We start from the raw sequence: 16,122 nt of genomic DNA on the forward strand, positions 1-16,122 counted from the left end.
CCCTGAGCTCCCTGGGGAAGGGGCCCTCCCTGCGTGTCATCAATGGGCAGTAGCTACGGGACAGCCAGTAAAACGAGGGGGAAGAAAGCCGCTGTCCAGCAGATGCCACTTTGGTCCAGGCCAGAGGTTCTCAAACTTGAGCGGACATCAGAATCACCTGGATGGGAGTGCTGACTGCACGTCCTGGGTTTCTGAGTTAGGAGGTCTGGCTAGGCCTGAGATATACTTTCTCTCATGTTGGTGACATTAGGTGCTTTCAGAAGCCCTGGTTCATGATGAGAGACCGTGTCTCTCCTGATGTTCTGGCTCTCCTGGGCGGGAGAGGACGGTGGCTTGGTTTTGCTTGCTGCTGCCCCTGATGACCACGTTCTGCCACTGCTTCGCTTCTCCCCTGAGAGCGGGGGCCTGGACATAGCTAGGAAGCTTAGCTGGGCATGGCCACTCCACCGAACTGCTTTTGGCCATGACCAGTGTTCTCCTCGGCTCTGGCACCATGGGCCCATAGGGCTCTGGAGCAGAGTTGTGATAAGACAGAGGGGGAGGCCTTCAGCTGACATGTGGTGGTGAGGGAGCTAAGGACAAAGGGGCTTCTGGCAGAGACTACCCAGCTGCCAAGTAGCTTGCTGAGCCTCAGCGGTCTGTGGAGGTGGCCGCACCAGCCATGGCAACTGGGAGGCAGAGCTAGGACTCATGTGGTAAAAGGGGTCTGCTCTGTCCCCCTGCCGGATTCTGCTCCTGCTCTCCCTCTCATGCCAAGACCTGGTGTGATGTCTCCAAAATCCAGGGCCTGTGCCTGCTCTCTTGGGATCTCTGAAGCACCCCCATTTTAATGCGGCCTAAGTCCCTTACCCCTTGGACCCCATCCTGGATACAAAAAGGAAGAAAGACCTCTACCTTCTCTGGTGCCTGGGTGGCTCAGTTGGTTAAGTGTCTGCCTTTGGCTCAGGTCATGATCCCAGGACCCTGTTGGGCTCTTTGCTCAGTGAGGAGCCTGATTCTGCCGATGCCTGCTGCTCCCCTTGCTTGTGCTCTCTCTCTCTGACAAATAAAATCCTAAAAGAAAAAGAAAAAAAAAATCTGCTGTTTTGAGTGGCTTCCAGATTGGAAAGAGAAAGAAGTGAAGTCGGGGAGAATGGACACTTTTGCACTTGAATCCAAAAGAACAACTATGCAGAGATAGGAGAGCTGAGGGAAAGTCGTTTGCAGTTTCTGTGGACAACTCACCTGATGTGAGTTCGTATTTGCTTGTTCTTTACGCTGTCTGCTGTACCTGTGGTGAGGTACTGAGGGGTGGGGAGGACTGACGGTCCACAACTCCAATCACCACACCACTCCTGGGAGGGTGGCTTCTGTTTGGGACATTGCAGGTTTTGTTGTTAGTGTAGGTTTTTAAGAAGTCACGTCATTGAGGTATAAATTGCACTGGCAGAGGAAGGGACAGAGGCAGAAGCAGGCTCCCTGCTGAGCTTGAGCCCGACATGGGGCTTGATCGCAGGACCCTGAGAACGTGACCTGAGTTGACATCAGATGCTTAGTGGACTGAGCCACTCAGGTCCCCAGAAAAACTTTATTTTTAATTGACTGTGAATGGAGAGGATTTTCTGGACCACTTGGCATTAATTTGGCATGTCCAGACTTAGCCCATCTTGGGATTCTTCCTGAGGTGCCCTGTGGCCCTCCACCCCCCTTTCTGTGGAAGGGTAGGCATCCAGGCAGCATGGTCTCCTGAGTCAGGGCCCCCTTGAGTTTGATGGCTTCTCAGACCTGTATGTATCTCGGGTGTGTTCAGCCCTTTGGAGCGCTACCTGTCAGGAGGCAGTGTAGTGTCAGGGGGGTGGTCCTGGTTCTTGAGCCTGCGTCACGTTTGTCTGGGTGTGCACCGCTTTCCTGGCTGTGCAGTCTTTGTGGGTGTCAGGTTCTCAGGGGATGGTCATAGCACGTCCCTGGGAGGGTGCCGTGGGCTGAATCAGCTAAGGACAAAGTGCACTCAGCATAGAACCCAGCACCTAGGTTTTGTGGGGCAGTGTCGGTGCGCTGCATTGTCTGAATGGTCAGCTCCCCTCAGGTCCTCACCTGTGCAGGAGACAGTGGCTGTGTGTGGTGACAGACCTGATGACCCTGATCTCTGTCCTGCTGCTTCTCTCTCCAGCTTCCTCAAAAGCCAAGGAAGGGCTGCATCTTTCTTTTGCCTTCTTCCCCCAGTGGGGTGAAAATCCTATCTCCCTGGAGGCAAGTTGCTGAGCCTGATGTGCTTTTCATCTCTGAAACTCTCGAGTTGATGTTTCTGTGATACTTCTTGGACTTGATTATGGCACAGAGCACCTGTTCTCAAAGCATGGCGTGGTGTCCCTGAGGTCCTTTCATGAGGCCTGTCAGGTCAAAACTGTTTTCTTAATGATACAAGATACCACTTGCCTTTTTGACTCTCATCCTCAGCAGACTTTGCTGTCAAGCAGACTTTTCTACAGGTGCATCCGTCCTGCATGCGATACTGCACGGCCGAGAGACTCCAGCTATCTCTATGAGGCCAGACACCAATAGCATTAGAAAGTTGCAAAGTGATGCCATTCTTTTTTTTTTAAAGTAGGCTCTACACCCAGTGTGGAGCCCAGGATGAGGCTTGAACTCACGACCCCAACATCAAGACCTGAGCTGAGATCAGGAGTCGGATGCTTAATTGACTGAGCCCCTCAGGTGCTCCAATGTCCCTCTTCTTGCTACATTTTTTGTTTTGTAATGGAAAGGGTAGTTAATTTTTCATAGGAAAAAATTTTATGACAACATGGAATGGATTTTCGGTTATTTTAAAATTAATAGATTTTTAAAATTCTTATTTTTAATTTTTAATCTGGTAGCTCTCATTAGAGAGTTATAACTCATGTAAACAAAAGCCCTTAGGAGTCCTCAGTCATTTTTAAGATTGTATGTAAAGCAGTCCTAAGATCAAAAAGTTTGTGAACCTTTAGGTGAAGACCTCGGGCTCTGGTGTCAGGTAGGTAGGGGGAGGTCCAAAACTCAGTGCTGTCATTTACTGGCTCTATGACCTGGATAGTTCATTTGATCTTGATAAGTTTTTGTTTTGTGATTTGTAAATGGGACTAACAACAGTAGCTTCCTTAAGGGTTTGGGATGCATTTAGAAAATGCCAGGCAGGAAGTAAGTACTAGTCGTGGCTGTTGTTCAGGGGGCAGTGGGGCACTGAGGCAGAGAGCGTGTGCTCTGGACCTAGGTGCCTGGGCTCCCATCCCTGGGCATTGCTGGCTCTTTCTGTGCAAGTTTGAATCAGTTCCCTGATCTTGCAGGGCCTACGTTTTCTCAGCTGTAGACAGGGATGACAATGTGAGTGCCCACCTGGGTTTGGGATGTTAATGCCTGGGACATCTCTGTAGGCTGCTGCTGTGTGAGTTGGCATATGACCGTGAACATGGAAATACACCATTTCTAGGAGCTCTTTGTCTTTTCATCCCACTCTCTTGGGTTTTTTTTGTCACACATGGATCGTTGCCCCCTGAAGTTGGTTAGAGCGTGACTCACAGGCATCAGCAGAAGGGGTACTGGACATATGTCCAGAGGAAGCCTCATCTGTCCAAGCGCCGGCTATGCTGTTGCAGGTCATTTGACACTGTAGACCTGGCTCTGGGTCAAGGCTCATACAAGTGACTTCGTTTGCCAGAGGAGGAAGCCTGTACAGCTGTAATGAGCTGCTTTCCAGACCTCTGGGGGCAGGGGGGAGGATCAGGGTCTTTTGCGAAAAGGTGAGGGGAGGCTTCATAGGTTGTGGAGTAGAACTGTGTAGGGTTCAGGGGAGATGCTCGTGGGCAGTGCTGGTCGTGGGCCACACCTCAGATGGCATTCTGACCCATCTGGGCCAGGCCTGGAGCCCAGCATTCCCAACCACTACAGTGGTGGTGGGTCTGTAATAAATGCACTTTTGGGGGTACCAGATCAGGTGGTTGGGGTTCCCAATAATATAATTCTGAGCTGAGAGGTGGGAGCTCCTGTCCCACGCCGTGATCTGGTTTGCCCCCCCTGCCAAAGTGTCCAAGTCGTCCCCATCTTCCCTGGCATTCCTGGAGGACATTAGGCCACAACTGAGTGCCCATCTTTTATTCTGGGGGACGCTTGGTTTACATGAGCACTCGGCCAAAAGGATCAGCTGGGGGACTGGTGATCAAGATGGCCCAGGTTCAGAAGAACTGCATCTTGCCCTTCACACATTCTAGGGCTGCTGGGGAGACAGACACTGTGTTCCCTGGGGTGATTGGCCTCCCAGGTCACATCCATAAAATGCAATGGCTGCTGTGAGTTCCTGTGACCCTGCCTCAGATCCCTGAGGGTTAACGGATATCCTGGGTGAATGTGTGGACAGAGTTAAAGATAAAAGCACCATGGATTTTGTCTGTTTTTATGGACATTTGAGTGAGATGCTTCCTTCTTAGAAAAGGATTTGGATCTTTTCAGAGGTGCTACTACTGGTGGTCACTGTTGCTGCTGGTCCTTAGTAATAGCATAAGGCATGGGGTTTCCTTTGATAGTCCTGGGTGCAGGTGATGAGGGCCTGAGATGGACTGGGCAGCCAGAGGCCCCCGGACTTACCTGCATCACGTCACACTGACTTAGCCATGGGCGGCTTTGCTGGAGAGCCTTCTCTGAGCCCACAGCCCTGGGCTGCCTGGGGCAGGTCCTCTGGGCATTTGGAGAGGTTGGAGAAGGGAGCTGTGTAGCATATTCAGCCCTGGTTGGGGTGGGGGTGGGAACACAGAGCTTGGGCCCCAGCTTCAGGGCCAGCTTCCTTTGGCCCCAGAAGCTCCTCTGGGTCCCACCTGGCCCTTCTTCCTCAAGCCATGCATTCTATTCTGCTCAGGCCTTAGGCTGGCCTCTCCATGCCTAGGGGTTGGGGATAGCTGCTGTTTCCAGACCAGGCAAAAACACGCAGATCAGGGCCCAAGGGGTTCCATCTTGGAGGTGTCAAAGTCATGCTGGGAAGAGAGTGGGGGTCCCCAGTCAGGGCCAGCAGAATGGGTGGGTGATCCTGGGGTGCTGGAGCACACAGCCTGGGGTTAGGTCTCTGTTCCCCCTCTTATTCCAGACTTGGTGTCATCTGAAAGGACCTACCTGGTAGGGTTAGGCACAGCTGACACAGGGCTCAGAACAGTGCCTGGCAGACCTAGAGAGTGCTGTCTAAATGCCGGGTCACTGTATTATTTATTTTCCCTTCTCCAGGTACCACCGGGAAGGCGCCATCACCACCTCCCCTCCTCACAGACCGTCAGGTGAACGAGAAAGTGGAGAACCTCTCCATTCAGCTGCGGCTGATGACCCGAGAGAGGAATGAACTTCGGAAGCGCCTGGCTTTCGCGACCCACGGGACGACCTTTGATAAGAGGTAGTGATCGCACCTGCTCCCCTGCCCAGGCCCGATGGGCCAGGGCTACTCCCCTGAGGTCATCACGCCAGCCCCTCCCTGCCAGGCACTCATCCTTAGCTCCCCGGGGTCCGTGCTGTGCTGCCAGAGTGTCCCTTTGCCTCACTCCCCTGTCCCTTGGAAACGCTGTCCTTGCAGCCCTGGGTCGGGGGAGGTTAAGCTTCCTCCAAGCCAGATTGGAGCCCAGTCCCAAGGCAGATCAGCCCTGTCCAGGCCTGAGTCACATGACGCAGAGCTTGTGAAGTGTGGGTGTCTGTCATGTACTTGTCATCTGCAGGTGACGATTCGGTGGGTAGCTTTGGCAGCAGCTGCTGGGGCCTGGTCCCACTCTGGTGCCTCCTCATGAGCTGGTTGCGTGGCCTCAGGCTTGTCACTGTCCCTCTCAAGGCCTCTGCCTTCTAGCACCAGAGCAGTATACTTTCTCAGTATCCTTTTCTGTTGCTTGTCTGTGGTCCTGCCCTCATGGAGGCAGCTGTCCCTGTGCTGAGCCCTCGAGCATCTGCCTGTGCATCTGTGTGACTGCACGCGCCCCTCCTCTTACTGCTACATGGATCATTGTGTGTGCCAGTGTTCATTGTTCCCGCCACGTGTGTGTTTTAGGAGGGTATATTCCACTCCTTTGTGGTTTTGGAGAAAATCTTTACTTCCTTTTTTGGGATTTAGATGTGGGTACCAGGTCCATAGGGTGAGGCAAAGGGAGTGTCTTTCCCCACCTCCCCCACCCAGGAGGGCTTCATGGAGGAGGAGGGAAACAGTTTGATTCATCCTTCTAGGAGATTCTCCTAGGGATTCTGAGGGGAGGGGGATTGCCTTTAGGAACATCAGGCATGTGTGTGCCTTGTCCTGAGGAAGTTCCTCTGGGGTGATATCGGGGTGGCAAAGCCAGCCAGCTGAGCTTACTTTGACGACGATACGGTCCTCAGCACAGAGGCAAGGCCTGCAGAGATACGGCGTGCTGGAGTGCATATTGTCCAGTGCCTGCCTTTGTGTCATTGAGGCAGAGCACGGGGTTCCCCAGACAGAGCCTGGATGGCTGGCAGAGCCTGCCGTGTTTGCTCTCCAGCCTTCCGCAGAGCAGGGTTACTGACGCCGGCTGTAGGGCTGGCTCTCACCCTGACGCGTGCACTGGCATCACCAGAGGGCTTGTTAAAGCTCAGGTTCCAGGTTAGGTCTCCCTCTGTTCTGCCCCTCAAGCATCTGGTTCAGGAGTTCTGGAACTGACCTGAGGATTTGGACTTCTAACACATTCTAACACAGAGAAGCAGTGCTCCCGGCCAGTGTCCTCAATAGTAGCTGCACAGTGGAGTCCCCGTTCTGGTGTCTGGGTCATACCCCCAAGGTGTGACACCCCAAGGATGCCAATGTAATTGGTCTGGGCCTTGATGATAAGTTCCCAAGATTGACACTTTCCTAAAAAGAGGAAAAGCTTCCTCACAGGTTTCTGGGGTGCCCACTGTGGGTGAAGGCCAGTTGTGTGGTCTCCCTGGGAGCTGCTAGAGAAGACAGTACCTTCTCCAGGCTCGAGCAAGGAGCCCGGGCAACCAAGGCCATGTATCATTGTTCTCCTCCTGTGAGTCTGGGCAGGCCAGGATGTCTTGAGTTGACCACGCGCCAGGTGGTTGGGGGGGTGTGCAGGAGACCGGTATCCAGGGACACTGGGCTGGAGGCTCCCCGGGCAGAGACATGCCTTGTCTCTGGGAGTGATCCCAGGGCCTGCGTTCACTGCTGCTGTCTGGGTCAGGCCCTACCACAGGCTGAATCCCGACTACGAGCGGCTGAAGATCCAGTGCGTCCGGGCCATGTCGGACCTGCAGAGCCTGCAGAAGCAGCACACCAACGCCTTGAAGAGGTGCGAGGAGGTGGCCAAGGAGACCGACTTCTATCAGTGAGTGGGACTGCCTCATGGCACTTAGTGGGCCTTCAGCAGGCGGGTTGGGGTCTTTGGGTCTCGGTTTTTCTAAGGTACAAGCTGAGATGCGAACTCTTCATACCAGCTAGTGACAGCCGCAGAAGCACAACTGGCAGGAAAGGGATTGAAAATGAGGCCAGAAGCCAGACAGATGGCTGGGCTCGTGGGTCGCTGTCCAGAGCTTTGCTGCAGCTCCTGCTATAGGAGAGGCAGATGGGCCTGTTCCCTTTTGGTCTCCTGGGGTTGCTCTGAGGGTACTGACCCGCCTTACCTGCCCACCTGCTGACCTTGCCCCGGCCTCAGTACTTAGAGGGGCCAGGCCTGTACCAGGTAAGGGCTCATTTCGTTGCCTTGGTCTTCATCCATGTGCCCTTTTTGGTATTAGGTTTTTATAGGCAGTGTGGTTCTTTCTGGTATTTGGCTGACACCAGGCTTTGGCCTGCCTCTGAGTGCTGCTGCCCTGGTTGCTATGGTCTCCCATCGTGGGTGCTGGGAGTACTGGGATGTGGAGGGGCGAGAGAAGTGGGGCTGGCAGGGGTGGGAGGCTGGCTGCGTTTCACCGTGTGTATGGGGTTGTAGCACACTGCACAGCCGGCTCCTGAGTGACCAGACCCAGCTGAAGGATGATGTGGACATGCTGAGGCGGGAGAACGGACAGCTGCTGCGGGAACGTAACCTGCTGCAGCAATCGTGGGAGGACATGAAGCGGCTCCACGAGGAGGATCAGAAGGAGATCGGTGACCTCCGGGCCCAACAGCAGCAGGTAGAGCCGGGCAGGGTGGCAGGGGGCAGACCAAGGTTGGGCATCCTCCTACCCCTTCATCCATCTACTCATCCCCCGCCCTCCCACCCATCATCTGTCATCCATCCTCCCACCGCCCATCCATCTTCCCACTTCCATCCATCCTCCCTCTCTCATCTGTCTTCCCACCTCCCATCCATCCTCCCATCCTTCCTTCCACCATCATCCCTCCTTCTACCCCAGAGCCATCCTTCCACCCATCATTTACCTTTACTTCCATCATCTGTCTTCCCACTTCCTTTCCATCCTTCCACCCACCCATCATCCGTCCTGTACCTCCTGTCCATCCTCCACCCATCATCTACCCATCCTCCATCCTCCACCCATCATCCGTCCTCCACCCATCATCCATCCTCCACCCATCATCCGTCCTTCTACCCATCACCCGTCCTCTCAGCCATACTCCCACCTCCCGGCCATCTTTCACCCGTCTTCCATCCTCTCACCCATCCCCCATCCTTCTCTGCATCCCTCACCCTCCCAGCCCGTCATCCACCCACCCATCATCCATCCTCTTTCTCCATCCTTCCGCCCGTTCAGCAGCCCACCTACCGTCCATCCGTCCACTCGCTCACATAGCCTTGTGATCATTTAGCAGGTATTTTTGGAGTGTCTGCCTAATGTGAGGCCCTGGGATATCTGTGAACAGACAATCTTGGACTCTGCAGTCCAGAGGGGGAGACTAATGCTAGTCAGATGATCACACAGATCTGTGTATCACCGCGAATGTTGTGAGGGCTGCCGGGGGGGAGGTGCTTGCAGTTCAGTGGGGAATAGGAATTGGACCGAGTAAGGAGACATGGATCTGTCGCCTCCTCCCTTTGTATGGATGGTGTGAGCTTACAGATGGAGAGAAACTTGGAGGTGTTGAAGCCCTGTGCAGATACGAGATGGAGGAGTTATCTTCATTAGCTTTTGGTGGGGGCCTGGCCTCTTTGCTCCTGGCTTGCGTTCCGGGTTAGTTTCTTCACTTTGCTCAGCTGTTGTTTCACATGGACAGAAGCATGAGGAGAGAGCCAGTGAGAAGACCACCAGCTCGCTGAGAGTGCTGTTGGCCAGTTCTCCTGTAGCTCGCAGACGGAGCTGCCTGGAGCTGACGGCAGGGGCCGGGGCCACGTTCTGCGTGGAGATGGTCACGTGTTTGGAGTCGGACGCAGTCCCAGCAAGGAGCAGAGCTTCCCCATCTCCGTCGGCATCATCCGTGGCCCCCGAGTTAAAGCAGGACTGCCGGGGCTTGCTCGTCACAGAGCGCCTCGGGGACCATCCGTGCTCATCTGATCGCGTAGCATGATGTTATCTCTCTTGTTCTGTTTTCATTTACAATTAAACTTCTGTAAATTGGGAAACTATCACAAGCTTACAGAAGAGTTGCAATTACAGCCCCAAGAATTTTTACCCCTCATCTTTCCAGAACAAGTTGCCAGTCTGCATGCTTCTAATAAACAAGGCTATTCTCTCATTTGGCAGTAGCACAAGCATCGACATTAGGAAGGTAACGCTGGTACATGACGCCCTCTAGTCATCAGACCCCAATTTGAGTTTTGCCGGTTGTATGTGCAGTGTCTTTAGCAGGAAGAGGATCCAGGCCAGAATATGGTGTGGCGTGTGGCTGTCAGGTCTTTTGGGTCTCCTTCAATCTGGAAGAGTTCCTCAGGCTTCGGCCTACCTGACCTGATGGCTTCAGAAGATGACAGGCCGGCTGTTTGCACACATGTCTCTCCACCTGGATTTGTCTGATCTTCCTGGTTTGTTTCTGTGTGTGTGTCTTGCTGTCCCAGAAGTGAGATTGCCACCTTCTTGCTGCGTCTTAAGAGGTTGGGACTTGGTTGGTGAGGACTCGTTACTGGTGACGTTCCCTTGGTCACTCGATGCCGGTGATGTCTCCAGGCTTCTCCACTTCAGAGTTACTTGCTTTCCCTGTGGCCATCTGTCTGACGGACTCTCTGTGGACTCATGGTTTCTTGCTTTATTCAGTGGGTTTGTGATTCACTATGGCCGGCGGGAGCCTCTTCAAGAGGTTTCTCTGACTTTTTGACAGGCCCTTCTCACTCTTTGAACACTTTCTTGCTGTCATCCCAGGCTTGTTTCATTTCTTGCTCTTGCCTTGGGAATCAGCCATTTCTCCAAGGAGTCCTCATTCCTTGTAGTGAAAGTCTTCATTCCTTGCTTAGAAGCAAGATCCGAATGCCAGGTGTGCACATAGCTGCTGGGGTATCTGTCGCGGCTCCCACATTGTACCAGTAGCTGGAATGGGGTATCTGAGTTTCCGGGTCTCTTGTCTCCCCTTCCCCCTCGTATCTGGGTATTCAGTATGTAGCGTATGTATTGAAAACGGTGAGTTTGCACTAACATTCCCAGTTCCAGTCCAGCACCACAATACCATGGTTTCATTCTAGCTGCCTCCCTTTCTATTTCTGTTAACTCCCTTTTCCAGCAGTGGGAGATCGCAGCGAGAGGCAGAGTTAGTCTCAGCGGACAGCTTGTGTGCCTTCCGTGCCCGGGGCGGGAGTGCTGGCTTTACCTCCGGTTTTTACCTTCACCCCACCGTTTCTGTGCTCAATTATTTCTGGGCCTTTTTCCATCCTTTCTCGATTTGGCTCAGCCTTTTGTCTTGGGTTTAGTTTGGATTTTACTTTTCTTTGAGTGATTTCTCATTTCAGATGTGTTTCTGGCTCTGTCTTAGCCTCAGGGAGGGCCCCTAGCCTTGCGAGAAAGTGGAGGAATGGGACTTTTCAGGGCCGCAGACCTGGCTTCAGACAGTCGTCCCAGAGATTAGACGATGTCAGCCACAGAGCAGTGATGCTGTGTGCCTGCCGAAGTGTTTGCTGTCATTGCTGCTCTTGTTTGGGTCGCATCAAGGCTGGGGTCGACTCTGTTCCTGGAGGAGGTGGGCTGGTGGCCAGAGTCCCCACCTGCTGCGGGGTGTCAAATGGGGTGGTCCCCCTGCAGTTGGTGTGGCGGCTCCTGCCGTCATGATACGTGCGGTTCCCATATGGCCCAGCAATTCCGTTTCAATCTGTGTACCCAAGAGAACTGCAGACAGCTGTTGACACAAAAACCCGTAGTGTAGATGCTTGTAGCGGCATTTCTCACAGCGGCCAGAAAAGGGAAGCAGTCCAGATGTTCGTTGGCGATTGAGTGGGTACCAAAGGTGTGGTCTGTGCTGTATGGCGGAATAGTAACATTCAGCATAAAATCACATGAAGCAGTGACACCCGCTCTGACACGGATGACCTTGAAAACTTTGTGCGAAACAAAAGAAGCCAGTCACGGAAGACCACACAGTATCTGATTCTCTAGACACACCAGGTAGCCGAGGGCCAGTGTGAGAGGAGGGAGGGTGGGTGCTAATGGGCACAGGCTTCCTTTTGGGGTGATGCCGGTATTCTAGGGTTATGTAGCGATAGTTACTGCACAACTTCGTGGATTCACAACCTTGTAAATATACCAGCTCCGCTGACTGGGGCGCTCAAGGTGGTGAATCGTACAGTGTGTGGATTACAGCTCAGCAAAAGGACCCAGTTATCACCTTGTTATTAAAAAAAGTCTGCCCTCATGAGGCGTAAGGTTTCATTGTCTCCTGTTCTCTGACTATCCTGAGGACTTTCACAGCTTGAACAAATATCCAGACTGAAAGTGCTTTCTAGCTTCCCCCCCTTTCCTGTTCTCCCCACGAATGACATGGGAAGGTGACCCCTGTCCCCTCCAGCCCATGTCTCCTTCTCCTATCCTTCCTTATAGTTGTGACCCTTTTGGGTCTAATTTGTTACAGTGGTCAGTGAGTTTCCCCAGTTCTGTCCAGCTGGACCATTGTCCCTTGGCAGGTGCTACCTTATGATGGCACCAGGACAGGTGGCTGGCTGCTGCAGGGGTGGGGGTAGGGGTGAGGGGACATCTCTTGAGTGCCAGGACCACCTGCTCTCACCAGCCTAGGCCATTTCACCTTCACCAGGTTTGGGCTGAATGCCAGGCTGTGGAAAGCTCATTCCTGGATAGGCCAGCAGCAGAGGAAGCAGGGAATACAGGGGTGGCCACAGGTTTCCTCCCCACAGGGCCCGAGGGCAAAGGTTGACCCCATCAGACAAGGCCGGTTTTGTTGCCTGGCTCCTCCCATGCCTTGTACACTTGAAGAGGCCCTTGCAGGGTAAATGGTGCTGTTTGACTTGCGTGTTTGCTTGAAGGATTTGTGGGGCTCCCAGCCCTCTGCATGATTTATCTCTGAGGAAATGAGGCGGCCCTGGCTGGCGGGGGTGGTGGGGGCACGGGCCTGGGGCTTGGGGCCCGGGCCCTCTCCTACTTTGCCTGTGTGCATGCGTGTGTTTGCATGTGTAAGGGGTGGCTGGCCGCCTGGGGCTCCATCTCCAGGTCCCTCAGTCAGAATGCGCCATCTGGATTCTTCTTGGTGCTTCTGAAATGCCCAAGAGAACTGGTCGGAGATTGCCAGGCCTTGGTTGGGGGAGCAACACGGAGGATCTTTTTTCTTTACTACTGCGATACTTGTTCTTTGGTTAAAAAAGAAAAAAATTACAGACAACAGTGAAGTCACCCACCCCCACCTCAGCTTTTGGTGATTCGTGAAAATTGACTCTTTTCAGGTATCCCAGGAAAGGAGTTTCTGAGTTTATGAAGGGCATGCCTCACAGAAGCCCAGAGGGGCAAGTGTCTCTGACCAGTGTAAAGATGAGGGCCATTTTCTTGTTGGCTTTCTTGTGGGGCACAGCCCAGCTGCTCCATCCTCCTGTGTGGATGGAACCAGACCCTTGCTTTGGGCCAGGGGTGGGGGGAGTCATCTCTAAAGACTTACATGCCTGCCTGAGATGAGAAGTTTACTGCCTGTCTCATTTTAGAATTCTGTGCCAAATTAGATATTCTCTCTCACTTAGAATTCCATTAGCCTTGCTGGGAAGCTAAAAGTGTGTGTGTGTTTGTGTGTGTGTGTGTGTGTGTGTGTGTGTGTGTGGTGTGTGTATGTGAGAGAGAGAGAGAAAGAGAGAGAAGGTTGAACTATCTAATAAGACCATGATCATCTGGTTATAAAAAGGAAGAATTTTACACTAACAGATGGGATAGCTTTTCAGTTCTCTGGAGTTACCTGTGGCCATGATTTTAACAAACTTCTGCAGAGGCTCTGATCACATTTGCCCATATTCTGAGCCCCGCTTGTAGAGAAGTTGAGAAGTATTCGGGGGCCATAAGCCTCGTTGAATGTCTGGATGCTGTCCTGTGGGAAAGGGATCTTTCTGTATGACTAGAGCTGGAATGAGAACAAGACGGTAAAAGCTGAGGAAGGAGGACTTCAGCTCATAACAGGCAAGCCCTGGTCCTGTGGAGTGTTCACCTGGGCAGGGCCATGGCGAAAACAACACAGGCTGTTAGCCCGATGGTCCTGGGGTCCCTTCTGATCCCAGATCCCACCATAAGGTCAGAGCTGGGTTGAGCATCAGAAGGGATTTTTGGGTCTGCTCTGGAGTTTCCCCTGATTGACGCTATCTCCCCAGAACTCGTCACCCTGCCTGGAGCCAGTTCACTGCCCTGGATTGTCCTGCATGCAGTCTCCTATCCCAGCTCCTCACCACTGGTGCATTTGTGGGACTGTTTCTCAAGGAAGAGAGGACATTTGGGGGACTGTTTCCCAAGGAAGAAAAGTGTAGATTCCAGATTCTGTTGTGGCCCCATGAAGTAGCAAGGCCCAAGATGACGTCTTTGTGCCGGGTCAAGGCTGTGTTTAGAACTAGTTTGTTTCTTGATGAAGTTCAGAAGGTGTGGCAACTGCGGGAGGAGAGCATTCGGCCAGCCTACCCAGGGCTGCCACCTAGCGGGCAAGCCCCAGAATGGCAGCAGGTCCTTTGCTCTGCAGAAACCAGTCCATGCCTTCGGAGCCAGTGGGGTTCTCACTTGGCTTAGGGGATGTTCAGAGTGTAAAACATTTGAAGTGACTTATTTATTTTTAAAAATATTTTATTTATTTATTTGAGAGAGAGCAAGCAACAGCGGGGGTGGGGGGTATGAGGAGCAGAGGAAAGGGGAGAAGCAGACTCCCTGCTGAGAGCAGAGCACCACCATGGGGCTGGATCCCAGGACCCTGAGATCATGACCTGAGCTAAAGGTAGGCGCCCAACCAACTGAGCCATTCCAGGGGTCCCTTGAAGTGATTTTATAATTGGAATGTATGAGGTACTGTCCACAGGTCGGGACAATCCAGTGTAGGATGTGTTTCTGGCTCTGTCTTAGCCTCAGGGAGGGCCCCTAGCCTTGCCAGAAAGTGGAGGAATGGGACTTTTCAGGGCCGCAGACCTGGACCTTTTCTAGCACGGGTAGGGACACTGATTGACCGAGAGGTCAGGAGAACTCTCCATTCACTGTTTGTGTCCTGGGTGCACGTGGGGGTGAATCCTTGTGGGACGCCTCTGTGTGTTGTGAGCTTGTATGGGTGATGTACTCGGTGTCCTTCCGTGCTCACTGTCTGCACCTGGAGATGTTCAGCTGTCCTCACTTTGTCCTGGATTCGGGCTCAGTTCTTATTCTGGGATTCACGGAAAAGAATAATGTTATATCCCCATCGCACAACGTACAGAAAAGATATTCCAAGTAGTTTAAAGGTTTAAATGTGAAAAGTAAAGCTGAAACTTTAAAAAAAAAAAATAATAGAGTATCTTCCTGATCTCAGGGTAGGAAGGAGCTTCCTAAATAAACAACCAAACCCAAACCATAAAGAAATGATTGATAGATTTTACTCTATCAAAATGAGAAACTTTAGTATAACATAAGACACATATTGGGAGAAGAGTTTTTAATAAATAGAACTGGGAAAGGATTAGTACCTGGAATTTAAAAATAGGACCTATAGGAAGAAAGAAGAGAGAAAGGAGCAGGTGGGGAAGGAGCGAGGAAGGAAAGCAAAGGATACAGCCAGGCAGCTCATAGAAGGGAACCTGTATACAGTCAGTAAACAGGAGTCATAAGGGGAATTGGTCCCTCTGGTAATTGGGAGTGCAAGTTAAAAGAGCCCCGATTTTTCTATGAGATGGGTAATACTATTTTTAAAAATCTGATTTTTATGATAGCCAAGAGATAGAAACAACCCATTTCCTTTGACAAATAAATGGATGAACAAAACTCAGTATACACACACACACACACATACATACATACATGCATACACTGGAATATTCATCTTAAAAAAGGAATTAAATTCTGCCTTCTACTGCAACATGGAGGTACCTTGAGGACATTATGCTAAAGGAAGTAAGTCACAGAAAGAGAAACACTGTATGATTCCATTTGTCTGAGGTACTTGGAGTCATCAGATTCAGGGAGACAGAAGGTACAGAGTGGGGGTTGCCAGGGCTGGGGGAGGGGGCGTGGAGAGCTGTAGTTTGACGGGAGCAAGGAGCCCGATGCGGAACTCGATCCGAGGACCCTGGGATCATGACCTGAACCGAAGGCAGAGGCTTTAACCCACTGAGCCGCCCAGGCATCCTCATAGTGAAGCTTTTTTACAAAACAATGACTGTTTTAATTGCCCGAGGAACTTTCGTACTGCTTTTTTTCTTAATAACTAATTAATTAATTTTTTATTATTTGATTAGCCAACATGTAGTACATCATTAGTTTTCCATGTATATGTACTGTTTTTAAAATGGGATTGTATTTCAGTATCCTTGCCTTGTAAGATTTTCTTTGAAGGAAGAGCTTTGCTAAAAAAAAAAAAAAAGAGAGAGAGAGAGAGAGAAGAAAAAGGGAAAAATACTGCCCACCCTGACTGAGCTGATTTCTGGGGTACCCTTCCTTTCCAGCAGTCAGTAGTCCTAGGAGCCAGTGTTTAGGTCTCAGAGGAATAGACTCGCTTTCCTTGTCTCTGTGCTTTAGACTTTTAGCTCTTTCTTGTTCATCCTCTTTACTGAGGGCGAACCCTCCCTTCATGTGGATTGTTCATTTGTCACATGTCCTGGTTCTTGGGGCCGCAGAAATCTGGTAACTCAGGGT

General features: G+C 51.9%; 1 protein-coding gene across 4 annotated transcripts in view; it reads left to right on the forward strand.

The window, feature by feature from the left end:
- DLG5 (discs large MAGUK scaffold protein 5) overlaps positions 1–16,122 on the forward strand; it is a 117,185-nt gene that overhangs the window by 55,336 nt on the left and 45,727 nt on the right. For all 4 annotated transcript variants that reach the window (XM_059169790.1, XM_059169791.1, XM_059169792.1 and 1 more), the window contains 3 exons: positions 5,224–5,386; positions 7,167–7,310; positions 7,914–8,097. In XM_059169790.1, coding sequence (XP_059025773.1) covers positions 5,224–5,386; positions 7,167–7,310; positions 7,914–8,097 — 491 coding nt within the window. The remainder of the gene's footprint in view (positions 1–5,223; positions 5,387–7,166; positions 7,311–7,913; positions 8,098–16,122) is intronic.

Source organism: Mustela lutreola, chromosome 4 (assembly GCF_030435805.1).
Source record: "Mustela lutreola isolate mMusLut2 chromosome 4, mMusLut2.pri, whole genome shotgun sequence".
Lineage (NCBI taxonomy): Eukaryota > Metazoa > Chordata > Mammalia > Carnivora > Mustelidae > Mustela > Mustela lutreola.